The following is a 12,535-nucleotide window of genomic DNA, read 5'->3' on the forward strand; positions in this document are numbered from 1 at the left end:
CTATCCCTCTCTCCTCAATCTCTCATCTCTTTCTCTCTTTCCCTTTCTTCTTTCCTTCCAAATGGGGAGAACCTTGGGGCATTTAAAAAAAGATGGGCATGGCTTTTATAAAATACATTGGCATTTACTCTAAAGAAAACATTTGAGGGATTGTTTGGCATCGTTTTCAGTAGCCAGATTTTGGCATGCTAAATTAGAGCATACTGTTTTTCCTTCATAGTCAGGATGAGCATTACTTCATTAGATGATCCTTGAAGTAATTTGCATTTATGCCCAGCCACTCTGGGACGTCTTGCCCCAGATGTTCTGCACTAAGTGCATACTCACACGATGTGCTTAATAGTAAACTGTGGGCGTGTTGCACAGCCACGTGCCTCTGTGGGAATCATCTCCTTTGCCACAAGCATAATCTACTCACTTATGCTGCCCCATGCCAGCCAAGAATAGGTCCTCTCTCTCTTGACTCTGACGCTGTCCTTGCTGTTCATTTGGCAGAACTTTAACTGCAAGGTCACTGACTGCTGATGCTGTAGCCTTGGCTTATGGTAGCTTAAGTGTAAGCAGGGAGCCTCTGTCCTTACCCAAAATGTTTCCTGTTCTCTTTCCATTTTGTTTTTAAACACTGCCAAAATGAATCCTACTTTAAAAGCCCAAGTTATTTTGGAAGCATTGAAGTACCAAGGTGTTTCTGAATGTTTATGAGTGTGGTACAAGCCAATTTGAAACCAAATGAATGTGTATAAAAATATTCCCCCTTGGCTAGGAGCATAAAAGCCAAAGTTCAGCCTGTTGTGAATTTTTATTGCCAAGTTATATACACCTCTCAGGACAAGGCTTGGTCATGAGATGTTTGATACCATCTGAACTCCAAGTGGCTGCTGCCCAGTTCCGTTGTGAGTCTAAGGATACAGTGATCTTTCATGTGTATTTTTAGGGCATGTGTGTGCTTTCTACAGAAGAAAGCTGCTTTCTCTAGCCTCGCTCTGTAGACTCACCTCCATTCATGTTTTTACTGGGAAAGCTGGAAACTATAAAACTGTAACAACAGCACAAAAATATCTTAAAGGGAGAAAAACAAATACACAGTGCCAGAATCTATAAAATGTTTGGTGACTGGGGTGGGAGGAAGGGGCCACTTTTTGATGTCCAGTATTTATTCAGCTGCCTGTTTAGTAGTAGGAATTCATAGCAGCTGTGATACCTCTAACACAGGAAACGACCAACTCACTGTAATATTGATATTCCAATGCCTTTTATGTCCTAATCACTCCCCATACAGGAATGTAGAATTCTAAAGAACTTTTCCTCCTTGCGGGCCATCGTTTCAGCGCTGCAGTCTAACTCCATCTATCGCTTGAAAAAGACCTGGGCTGCCGTCCCAAAGTAAGTTTGCAAGCGTCTGCTCTGCTTTCCTTTGTCCTGGGCGACTCCTTGCCACATCAGTGCTGCAGGTCCTTACCTTGGAAGTGCATTTCATAGGGCAAGAAGATCATATTCCAAGTCCTCTCAGTATTCCAGGCAAAGTGCCTCTTACACAGAATCATCAGTGAGTTTCCAGTACGGCTGCTGCAGAAGACAAACCCATTCTCAAGGTGTCACGCCCAGATTATTGGTCTTTTGGAATGATTTGAAGGCTGTGCTGTGATGAAGTGACAGCAGGTTTTCTGTGACTTCCAGTTAGTTTTCAGCCTCATACCAAAGCTAGAGGCTATTCCAGAATGCGAGGTGTAACCCGGGTAGCTGAGTTGTTAGTGCTTGCTGGTCCAGTCCCTTTGTGCTTCAGTGTATTCAAAGCTAGTTTATATAGCATATTAAAAGCTATATAATCTTATATTAAAAGTTTCTTAGTGATGTTGAAAGCCTCTGAATGTTTTTTTCCACTCTAGGCAACTGATAATTTATTTACTGGCCAGTTCTGGGCTACTTTTCTTCATGTTTCTTGGTGTAGACATTAGAACTATTGACAATGTGATGTCCTTATGATTTCACTATTGCTATCTTTTAGAACTTTTTGTGTAAACCAATGACCTTTGTGCACAGGAATTAGGCCATCTATCTCCAACTCTTCCTGGGCTGGAACTAGTCAAGTTGTCAGGCTGTATCAGGGGATAGTGTGTCAAGTCTGTCTGTCAAGAGAGTAGGTATGGTGCTCCCCAATTATGGCTTCAGGGTAGAGATGGTGTTTGTCTTTAGACTTTATTCGAAACTGATTAAGACCCAACATGTGGCTATTCCTCATACTCGCAAGAGATCCACATTGGCAAACAAGAGTTTCATAAATGTATGCTGGAAAATGAGTGCCAGAGTATTCTAACTTACAGATACATTCAAGGGACAGTCTGTTTGAGAGAAATCACATTATTACCAGGCAATTCTTTGATTGTCTGGTAAAAAGAAAAAAAAAATAGATGACCTTAATGCTTCATGTTACAGAAGCCAGGACCACTTGGATTCTAAAGGTCATACTTTGTTTATGACACCATTGCCTGTCAGGAAAAATGTGACAGATTAGGCTTTTCAAAGTCCAATGCAGTTTTCTCAATTACCACTTTTTTTCTTGAGTTTTTTCTCCTCTACATTATTTTCAACAATGAAAGTGACTATGTGAAAGAGATTAGTTGATGGTTTTCCTGTACATGCCTATCTTACCAAAGATATGGGTTGTATAAAATCAGGAGATAATGTCCCTGGTGAAATACAGTGGGACAGTCGGAAGCTCACAGTGCTCTCCTTTATGCCATCATGGTACTACTCCTTCCATTCATTTCCACTTCCCACCCAGCAATGGGATCAGAAACATGGGGACCATCAAGTGGTACAATTTCCACCTTCTCTGGCTGCAGTGACAGGCAATGTTACCTGTTCTTTTGATGGTTGACTGTTAGTTGTTAGTCAGTTGATGTCTTTTTTGGACAGTCACCTAGACTGCCTAAGATTTCTTTTACAGCAAGTTTGAGACTAAAATGCAAGTAAAGGTAATAACAAGGAGATCGATTTTTGCACATGGAAAGAGAAACAAGAGAAGGAAGGAGGGGAGAAGAAAGGAAAGTAAAGAGCCTTAATGTGTGTTATGTACATCTACCAACTCTTCATGATGACTGTAATCATTATGTGTTGCAAACTAATCCATACTAATACAGATTTTTTTAAAGAGTGAAGATAACAGTGAGCTTATATTTTAGTCTCTGTGGTTGCCATATGAGATCCATTCTTCATTCTAATGGGCTTTTTAAATTAGTTTTTAGAACTTCTGTTCAGCATGTCTGGTTTGATTCTTACCTTGTTGCTTGGTTTATAGTTTAGCAAGGATGTTACTATTTCCCAGTTCCTTAGAGAAGATGCCTATCAGCTTTCTCCATTGCTAAACCCTCGCCGCGGGGTCAAGAGATCTTATTTGGTTTTCAGTTTCCCCTTCATCTTCAACATTTCAGCTTTCAGTTGACAGAAAGGCCACCTAAATTATTTCTCAATTTAGAGCTACACATAATTAAATCTCTATTTTCTCCAAAATAGAAGCAGCTCTTCTCATTTCTTTTATCATAAGAGCAGTGTACTCATTGTAATGCAGTTAAGTTCATTTTCATGATAATGAGAATGTTGTAGTTATGTCATTGTCCCTAATCAGCAGGAGGTTTATACACAGTGACACAGGGCGTTGGGTAGGGCCAGGGGCACTATGGCTTTCCATTTGTCCTCCTACTGACTTGCACAGTAATCCTCACAGGGGGTGGTCATGTCTCCATTGTGCAGATAAGAAAATGGGAGCTCAGGAAAGTTAAGCATCTTGTCTGAGGTCACTGAGGAAGTCAGTCAGAGTCGAGATTGACCTTCACCCCCACCTTCGGCCTCACCCTCCCTTGCAGAGCCCTTTCTGATTCCACCATTCTCTTCTGGCTCAGGGTGAGAAACTGGCCTGTGATCCTCAAATGTGGATTCTGTCTCTGAGACACTCAGAAGCTTTTGATGAGAACTTGGTTAAACCCTTGGCCCTGGCAGCTTCCTGTGTAGCACTGAGGGCCAGGCCAAGGGGACCTCTCAGGTTCCATTTGGCTCTGTCTGTCTGTTGCTAAGATAAGATTAAAAAGAAAACTTCACCTAAGAGAACATGTCCCTATTGAATAACTTGATGTCATAGCTAAATGATTCTTTTTTAGGATTAGAATATGCATTGTTAAAACATATTTCTCTTTACGCAGGTAGTCATGTTTACTTTGAAAAAAATATTTGAGGGCTGAGGAAGTTGCTCATAATAGAATAAGTGCTTGCCTGGCAAGCACAGGGTCCTGAGTTCAATCCCTAGTACTGAAAAAAAAAAAAAAAAAAAAAGAAAAGAATAAAAAAATGTTTGAAAAAGAGCCAATCCTGGTATCAAAATGTCTTCCATTGCTGTGGGACCTAGAAACAGCTAGTTTGAAGATGTCTGAATTTTACTGTCTCCTTGTTGTTAATATTTCCTTAACCCTTTCCATAGGGACCGAATGCTAATGTTTGAAGAACTTTCAGATATCTTCTCAGACCATAATAACCATCTGACCAGCCGGGAACTACTGATGAAGGTGAGGCCCAGGGTGAGGATACTATAGTGGGAGCACGTCTGGTGGCTTTGGATTCCATTCACGGGAGGAATCAGGGCTCCTTGAGATCCTTCCATTCTGCAAGAAAGCAGACTTTTCTTATGTGTATTATCTGCATAATCTAAGAGACATGAGGCTGAGAACATTCCAAGGTCATTTGAGTCCTCTCCTTCTGTTCTCTGTAGCTTCCCTGTAACACAACCTGGCTGTGAATTTGAGCTCATGTGTGCTCCCTTAGCATGCTACTTTGCAGATACCAAGAGCTGGCAGTTAGGGGGGGTGAAAGGCCCTGACATAATCCTTCTCAGAAAAAGATCTGGAGTAAAAGGCCAGGGGCCTGAGGCTGGGGAGATAGCTCAGTGGAATAAGTGCTTGCCTGGCAAGCACAGGGTCCTGAGTTCAATCCCCAATACCACAAAAAAAAAAAAAAAAAAAAAAAAGCCAGGCCTGCAGTTCCACATCCTTTATTTAGACCAAGTTGCACAATCTTGTAGTCAGCAACATTTATTGAACACTAAATGGGTGGTGATTTCTGACCTGTATGCTAGGCAAAGATAGATTGGCCCATTTCTCCAAAAACATTTTGAATGTCTAGTATTTGTAAAGCATTGTACTTGCCTTTAGAAATATGAAGATGCCTATCAGAGATCCCATTTTCAGGAGTTCATCTGTAGTTGATAAATAGAGACACTAAACAACAAGTAATATTGAAAGACTGTGAGCAATCACCAGAAGGGAGCCAATATAGACTAGATACTATCATCATAGCCTTTCTAGAAGGTAGATTTTACCATCTTTATTTTGTAAATAACACAGCCTCAAAATGAAATATTACATGCTGTATAGAATATAACTGGTAGAGGGTAGAGCTAAAGTGTAAATCCAACCTGGTGGGACTCTAAAACACCTATAGTTTTGTTGCAAAACATTTCTTTTGACACTTTGGGAGTAAAGAGAGTGGTCCTACTTCACAGGGAAGCAAAATGGATATATTAATAATTTAGCATATGTTGGTTGAGCACTCACTATGTGCTAGGTATTGAAGGTACAACCATATTGATCTACAAGTCTCCGATATTAAGGGGATTACAGTCTTATGGGAAGGTAGGAAAGCAGACAATTATAAAATAGTATGATACCTGAAAGCAGGCACACCCAGGGTACACTGAGATGGCAATTGAGACTGGGTGTGGTGGCGCGCGCCTGTAATCCCAGCTCTTGGAAGGCTGTAAATGGACAGATCACTACGAGTCTGTTCTAGTAGTGAGACCTTGAACACCCTGTAGACCCTTCCCTAAAAAAAAAAGAAAAAGAAAAGTATGATATGTCCTAGCAGAGGAGGAAACCCCTAACTGGTAATTTGAAGTTTTGTTTCTTGTCTTTCATCTCCATTTCTGCAGTTCAGAGGCTATAATGGTAATGGGTCTATTGATCTCATAGAATTGGTTTGAAGGTTGACTGCAGTAAAATATGTGAAAGAACTATGCAAATGTAAGTGATTCTTAGTGTTTGGTAAGCTATATGCTTATAAAAGCAAAGTGTGCATAAGAAATGAAGATGAATAAATTGTATAAGTTGCATGTTTGAGCTTAAGGATACTTGGAATAAGAATGAAAATGAAGTGGAGGTAGGGTTATTAAGAAAAGGCACCCACTTGATAACTTCTGAAACTCTAGTGTCCAAAACCCATGTTAGTCATGTAAAGACATCTGTTCCAGTTTTCATGACCATAGCATGGTATCCTCATATGTTCTGCCCATCCATCCTTCATATCTTTTTGTGGACTCCAGCTTTTCTGGAAGACTTTCTCCTTACCCTCAGGTCTGACTAAATGTCCTCCCATGTGTCCTAGGAGAAGCCCACCATTTCTCAGTCCTGGCACTTATCATATGCTCTGTTGGAACTGCCTATGCCCTTGACTTGTCTCCCTGCAGGCCTGTAACCATCTTGCAGGCAGGGATTGAATGTATCTTTTGCCACTTTTGTATCCGTAATGCCTAGTCTAGTGCCTGGCATGTAGTATGTATTCAGAAAACATTGTTAGACTGTATGAATTGGTGGGTCTTATCATTCACTCACATGATTTTAACGGTGTATCTACTGTCTGTCTTTCTTGGAGTTAATGGTATGAGTGGGGCAGTTTATGCTGATGGCTAACTTCAGATTTGGGCAACTGAGCACCTGCACATGTAAAGATTGCTGAGATCATGTTATTCCCTGCTTCACATCCCTCCGAATTTGCAGACCTTAAGTGGAAACCCATCTGGCTGACAAGAGATGTCTTAGTGCTCTTCCTATTTGCAATAGAAAGCTAGACTAACCGGAGCCACACACTCTAATCCCAGTAGTCATGAGTCATCCTTCCAAGGTAGATAAATCGAATACTGTGCTGCTCAGTGCCTGGTGGCAGTCTTTTGGCTGAACCCTTAGAAACAAAGCTATATCTAGATATTAAATGTCCTAGAAACCTTTTATAAATGTAGGAATTTGCTACAGTACTGTAAGTGAAACTTCTTCTATGTGGCTCAAATCCCAAAGAAATGGAAAACTTGGCTATGAATTCATGTGGTCTGTGCATTATCATGAATGACAGTGGGACGTGTTGGACAGCCCATACGCTTGTGCAAGTCACTTTCCTGTCATCTCAGTTGATCATCCTTTATGTGAAGTATATAATTTTGGGTATAAATTAAGAGCAGAGTTGTGAAAAATGGAAATCAAGGAATTTAAGTTCTCAAAGAACCACTGAAAAAAATTACTGAGCTCTGTTTCTAATACATTACTCAGAGATATCTTCTGGTTTATAATTAGGTGATCTCAGCTTTAAATGATCTATCTTCTACTTCTGTGTAAACATGCTGCTTCTATAAGATGATGGCACAGGCATCAAATAATTAGGAAAAATTTCCTTTTAACTGTTGGAAAAATATTTTATTTCTTCTCAAAGATTACCTAAAACCTGTTACATCATCTGACTTCTGAAAATTAGCTCATTCTGAGCAGGTGAAGTTTACAGTCCCAAGATTTCAAAACAATAGGAAAGAAGACGGTTGCCAAATTTTCTTGGTTCTTATGGCTCTTAGAATTCTCCTTGGTTGAATTCATATAATGAACTACTAGAATACCTCCTAGTGGAAATGTGTGTTTAGTGATGCTCTCTAATATGCATCATCAAAGGTCGAGCAGGAGACCATTTGAAGTGTGAAGAACTATCAAATAAAAATCGCCAGAGGCTTCTGAGCTATAACTTAACCAGTATTTATTCAAATGGATCCTTCTATACAAGGTCCTCCTATACCTAATAGCAGAGACTCTTCTGGAGCCCAGAAGTAAACATGAGCAAGGGGAGTTGAACTCTGCTAAAGAATGAGATAGAGAAAGCTGAGTCTCAGATGAGAAAGTTACACTATAGAGAAAGAAGCAGAGAGTCAATAGATGAGAGGAAAGGAACAGATCAGTGGAGGGAGAGGGAGAGAGTTGGAATTCACTCAGACAAACGTGGTCAAACTGTTATTTCTGGTGACTGGAGTACACTGAAAAGCAAGATGACTTGGGCAGAAAGCAGAGTCACTAAAAGAATCTGAGTTTGAGCAGCAAGAGACAAGAGGAAAGGACTGTGAAAAATTTCAAAAAGGTCCTGGGGTTAGTGTTGTAAAACAGTACAGAGTAGGGAATTTGGGGGTGAGGAAGGAAAAAAGTGAATCCAGTGGGTGTGGCACAGAAGTGGATTTTCAGGGGAAGACCTGGCACTAGTCAGTCCCTTTAGTGTTGCATGCAATGGGAGCCAGGGAGATAGCTCAGTAGAATAAGCCCTTGCCTGGCAAGTGCAAGGGCCTGAGTTCAATCCCCAGTTCTAGGGGAAAAAACAAAACAAAACAAAACAAAACAAAATACCAGCAAGCATAGAATCTCTTTGTCACCATGCAGCCATGAATCAACATATCTTTTAGCTCCCATCCCAGGTCTTTCTCTTGCAAATCACAGGATGATCCTGTGGCTTGTTAAGAGCTCTCCCACCCACATTGTTCTGTGGTTCTTAGGAGCTCTCTAACTTTTCAGAAATCCTAAGAATGCCACACAAATGAAATAATTTCAGTAAGTTATTCCTCTACCCATGATTGAGAGCTTAGAAGGAGATTGGATGAACCAACATGGTAGAAAGATTTCCTTCTCATACTCATGTTAGATAGCATTGATCTCTCACTCTTAAGAGCTGGGAGGACTTACAAGCTCCTAAGTTAGGAATTGGCACATTTTAGGGTGTCACCATACATCTCTAGGAAAAGTTGTGGGAGATTGTGGATTGGTATCTGTCTTTATTATCCTTTGAATATTTATTTATTTATTTATTTATTTATTTATTTATTTTGTGTGTGTGTGGCCAGCTCAACCCACCAGGGGGTGGGGCTGGCTGGCATGTGGTGCTGGGGGATTGAACCGCGGTGCCTGTGCTTTGCTTAGCTTAGCTTGTTCTAAGTAGGTGCTTTAGACCACTGAGCCATCTCACCAGCCCTTTATTATCCTTTGTAAGGAGAGCTGAAACAGACGAGGAGTCCTGGAGTACAAGGTTTCTGTATCTGGGGCCTGGGTGAAGGTGGGTGGTGATAGCACGTGTTTATAGCTTATCACAATCAGTGAGGCCATAACATTGAGAAAGAATTTCTTGCATTATACAATAGTGAACGGTCATGTGCTAAGACAATATAATAAACCCAGGAAAACCTGACTATGAAAAAACGAATGTAGAGGTTACATGCCACTGAATTGTGAAATGTGCCTTCATTCATGCAGTTCCTGGAAAATGAGAACTTGACAAGACTCTGAAACCACAAAACCAGGCACTTTGTGTTCAGTCAGCAAACTCATGATTAGTCATTATGTAGAAGAATTTGTTTTTACAGTAGCCAGGAGTAAAGAAAGGGTAGCCTTCTGTCCTCAGGTACCAGGGGGAAGGAGAGAGGTGTAATGGTTCCAACCCAGGAGATAATTTAGGAGGACTGATAAGAGAAAAGGGAGGAAATGTGTAATGGTTCAGTTTTCATGAAGTGATCATGTACCATGACACTGGACTTCCTCAGAAAACTGGTCCAAAAGTTTCATTTACCTAAGAAATACCACAGAATTAGTCTCTTTTCTTTCACAGAATGCTAACACACCCATTTCAGGCTAGGATCGGGATGTCACAAACTGTACAGAGGAAGAGCTCTTCATTTCCAGGACATATGAGTAAAATTTGGAATGTGTTAAAATCTCTTCTCTTCAGTGAATTGCCTGCCTTGCAGTGACAGTTGATTTTGCAACCTATATCAGTCATCTTCCTTGAAGAGGAAAGGAAAGAGCTGAGATAATCCAAGACCACTGGGCCTCGTACAGAGGATGCTTACAAAGGGCTATCATAGTGTACCCAAGAGCCTGCTGGGGGCCTCTTCATTTGCATTTAGAGACTTGTGCAGAGGTTGCAGTTGTGTGCGGGGAAGGAGAGGGCCCTCCCCTCTTCCCAGAGTACATCCACCATCACTTTTCTCTGTCTCTGTTCCTTAGGAAGGAACTTCCAAGTTTGCAAACCTGGACAGCAGTGTAAAGGAAAACCAGAAGCGAACCCAGAGGCGGCTGCAGCTCCAGAAGGATATGGTACGTCCAGCCCGTGTGCCTCCCGGAGAGCTGTAGGAGACTGGCCGTGTCTTGTACCTGGGTGGCTGTGCTCCAGTGGCTGCACTCTGGTAGCATCAGTGTCTGCAGTGTGAAGAGGGCCCATGCTTTGGAAAAGGCTCTCCCATTTGTAACTTCATTGGTTCTTAGCAGTAACGGGAGGTCTTGAGGAATGCTGCTTGCTGCATTTGACTCAGTAAGAAGTGAACATGGAGAGTTGCAAATCATGTATTTAAGAGGTTTTCTAGAATGTTTTATTTCTTTTTGATAATAATGGACAACAGGCAGCTAATAAGGTCTACCTTATTCCCCTCACTGGCTCCTGTACCCACTGTAGCACTTAGATGCTTTGGCCGTTTGGCCTAGAAGCCCCCATGACTTCCTGTCTCTCTATGCTTCTGATATATGGTGGTCAAGAAAATAGAGTGCTGCTAGAAGAATTAAGTGCTTAAACTCAGAAATCATTTCATTTGTTCCCAAGCCCTCCTTACTGGTCTTTGGGAAAACCAAATCTGTCTAGTATTTTGAACACTCAAAGGATTACTTTGCCTCCTTCCTAAAGGCTGAAAGATAGTTATTGTTTTTTTGATGTATTTTATTGATTTATTACTATTTATTTATTTGTGTTTTGAGACATGATCTCATTATGTAGTTCAGGTTGTTGTTGAACTCACTATGTAACCCAGACTCACAATAATCCTCCTGCCTCAGCCTCCCGAGTGCTAGGATTACAGGCATGCACCACAGAGCTCAGTTCTTTAGTTGTATTTTCATCTCCTAATTTAGCACACATGGGGAAAAACCCAAAAGAGGAGATCAAAAACTGGCAAACTAAAATATTCTCATTCCTACCTTGATAGGATTTTCTCCATTGGAAAGCCAGGTATAAATCAGAAATATTTTTGATGCAAGGACTCTTCTGAAACACAAAGCCTATAAAACTCACAGTGTTTCAGACTTTTTTGGATGTTCAAAGACAAGTTATAGATCATTGCTACCAGTAAAAGGAAGAAAATTATTTCAGTTCAAGGTGAGACAGAGCCTGTTTGTATACATCTGTCGGTACTATATTAGTATCTCCCTAACTGTGGCATATCTGTCAGCACTAAGAGACCAACGCTAGCATCATAGTATGACCTAGAGGAGCTCCAGGGAGTATCTTCTGTCTGTTTCAGGACCCAGCCAAGCATACCCATTGCATTTAGTGGCTGTGTCTTCCCCGTCTCTTCTGGCTCATGGCAGTTTCTCACTTTCCTTGGCTTTTATGAACTTCATAGTCTGGGGTGACATTGGTTATTCTCATGATGAGACTGAGGTTGTAGGATTTTGGAAACCATGCCATGAAGAGGAAGGACCATTTCTGTCCTATGGAGGAGGAAATGTATCAGTATTTGTTGTCTGTTGATGGAACCACGGATAATGTTGACCTTCATCATTTGGCTAAAGTAGAGTTTACCAGGCTTCCCCCCCCCACTTTTTTTTTTTCTTATTGGAAGTGCTGCAGATTGAACCTAGAACTTCGTGCATACTAGGCAAGTGCTCTACCATTGAGCAACATCCCCATCCTTCAATTTTCCTGTCTTTTATTCCTTAGAAATGAGTCACTAAGCCCCGCCCAAAGGGCCATTTTAATAATTGTACCCCCTGTGCTTGTGTTCCATACACCTCCATTGTGCAGTGGCCCATGCTTTTACTGATGGTGAAGCTGTTGCTGTTCAGGTCGCCAGAGGCATTTACTCACTATAAGAGACAGTGGTTGACCCACTGACCCACGCCCAAGCAAAGTATAACCCCCCTGTGAACAAATCTGAACATATGTGTATGATCTACTGGGCTTTAGGGTTCAGCTTTCCAAGTCTTGAAAGCCAGACATTAGATTTGAGTTCTTATCCCATTTGTTAGGGTTTTTAAAAATTATAGTTATGGTAATTAGTACTAATGGCTCCAAAATTATCCTTCCGTGGGTTGGTCCATTTTTTCCACTGTGGAGGTTCCTGAATCCCTTAAACTGTTAAACAACAGTAAAGACCACTTTGCTCTGATTGCTCTTCAGGGTGTGATGCAGGGAACTGTGCCCTACCTGGGGACCTTCCTGACCGATCTGACCATGCTAGACACTGCTCTTCAGGACTACATTGAGGTGAGCTGTGTGGGGGTTATGTAAGGAGGACCACAGCCCTGTCATTGAATCCTCAGCAAAGAAATTCACTTCTATCAGTTTCAATTGAGAGCCTGTTTGTCATACACATGCTACTGGGCTGGGTGCTAAACAGAGTAATACAAAATGGAAATACCACAAGTAGCTCAAATGC

At 41.3% G+C, this 12,535-nt stretch overlaps 1 protein-coding gene across 1 annotated transcript in view; it reads left to right on the forward strand.

Moving 5' to 3' along the window:
• Rgl1 (ral guanine nucleotide dissociation stimulator like 1) overlaps positions 1-12,535 on the forward strand; it is a 291,802-nt gene that overhangs the window by 249,510 nt on the left and 29,757 nt on the right. Inside the window, exons 10-13 of the mRNA XM_023706870.1 lie at positions 1,280-1,383; positions 4,472-4,556; positions 10,116-10,205; positions 12,277-12,363. Coding sequence (XP_023562638.1) covers positions 1,280-1,383; positions 4,472-4,556; positions 10,116-10,205; positions 12,277-12,363 — 366 coding nt within the window. The remainder of the gene's footprint in view (positions 1-1,279; positions 1,384-4,471; positions 4,557-10,115; positions 10,206-12,276; positions 12,364-12,535) is intronic.

The sequence above is a fragment of the Octodon degus genome, unplaced genomic scaffold (assembly GCF_000260255.1).
Source record: "Octodon degus isolate 3935 unplaced genomic scaffold, OctDeg1.0 scaffold00273, whole genome shotgun sequence".
Lineage (NCBI taxonomy): Eukaryota > Metazoa > Chordata > Mammalia > Rodentia > Octodontidae > Octodon > Octodon degus.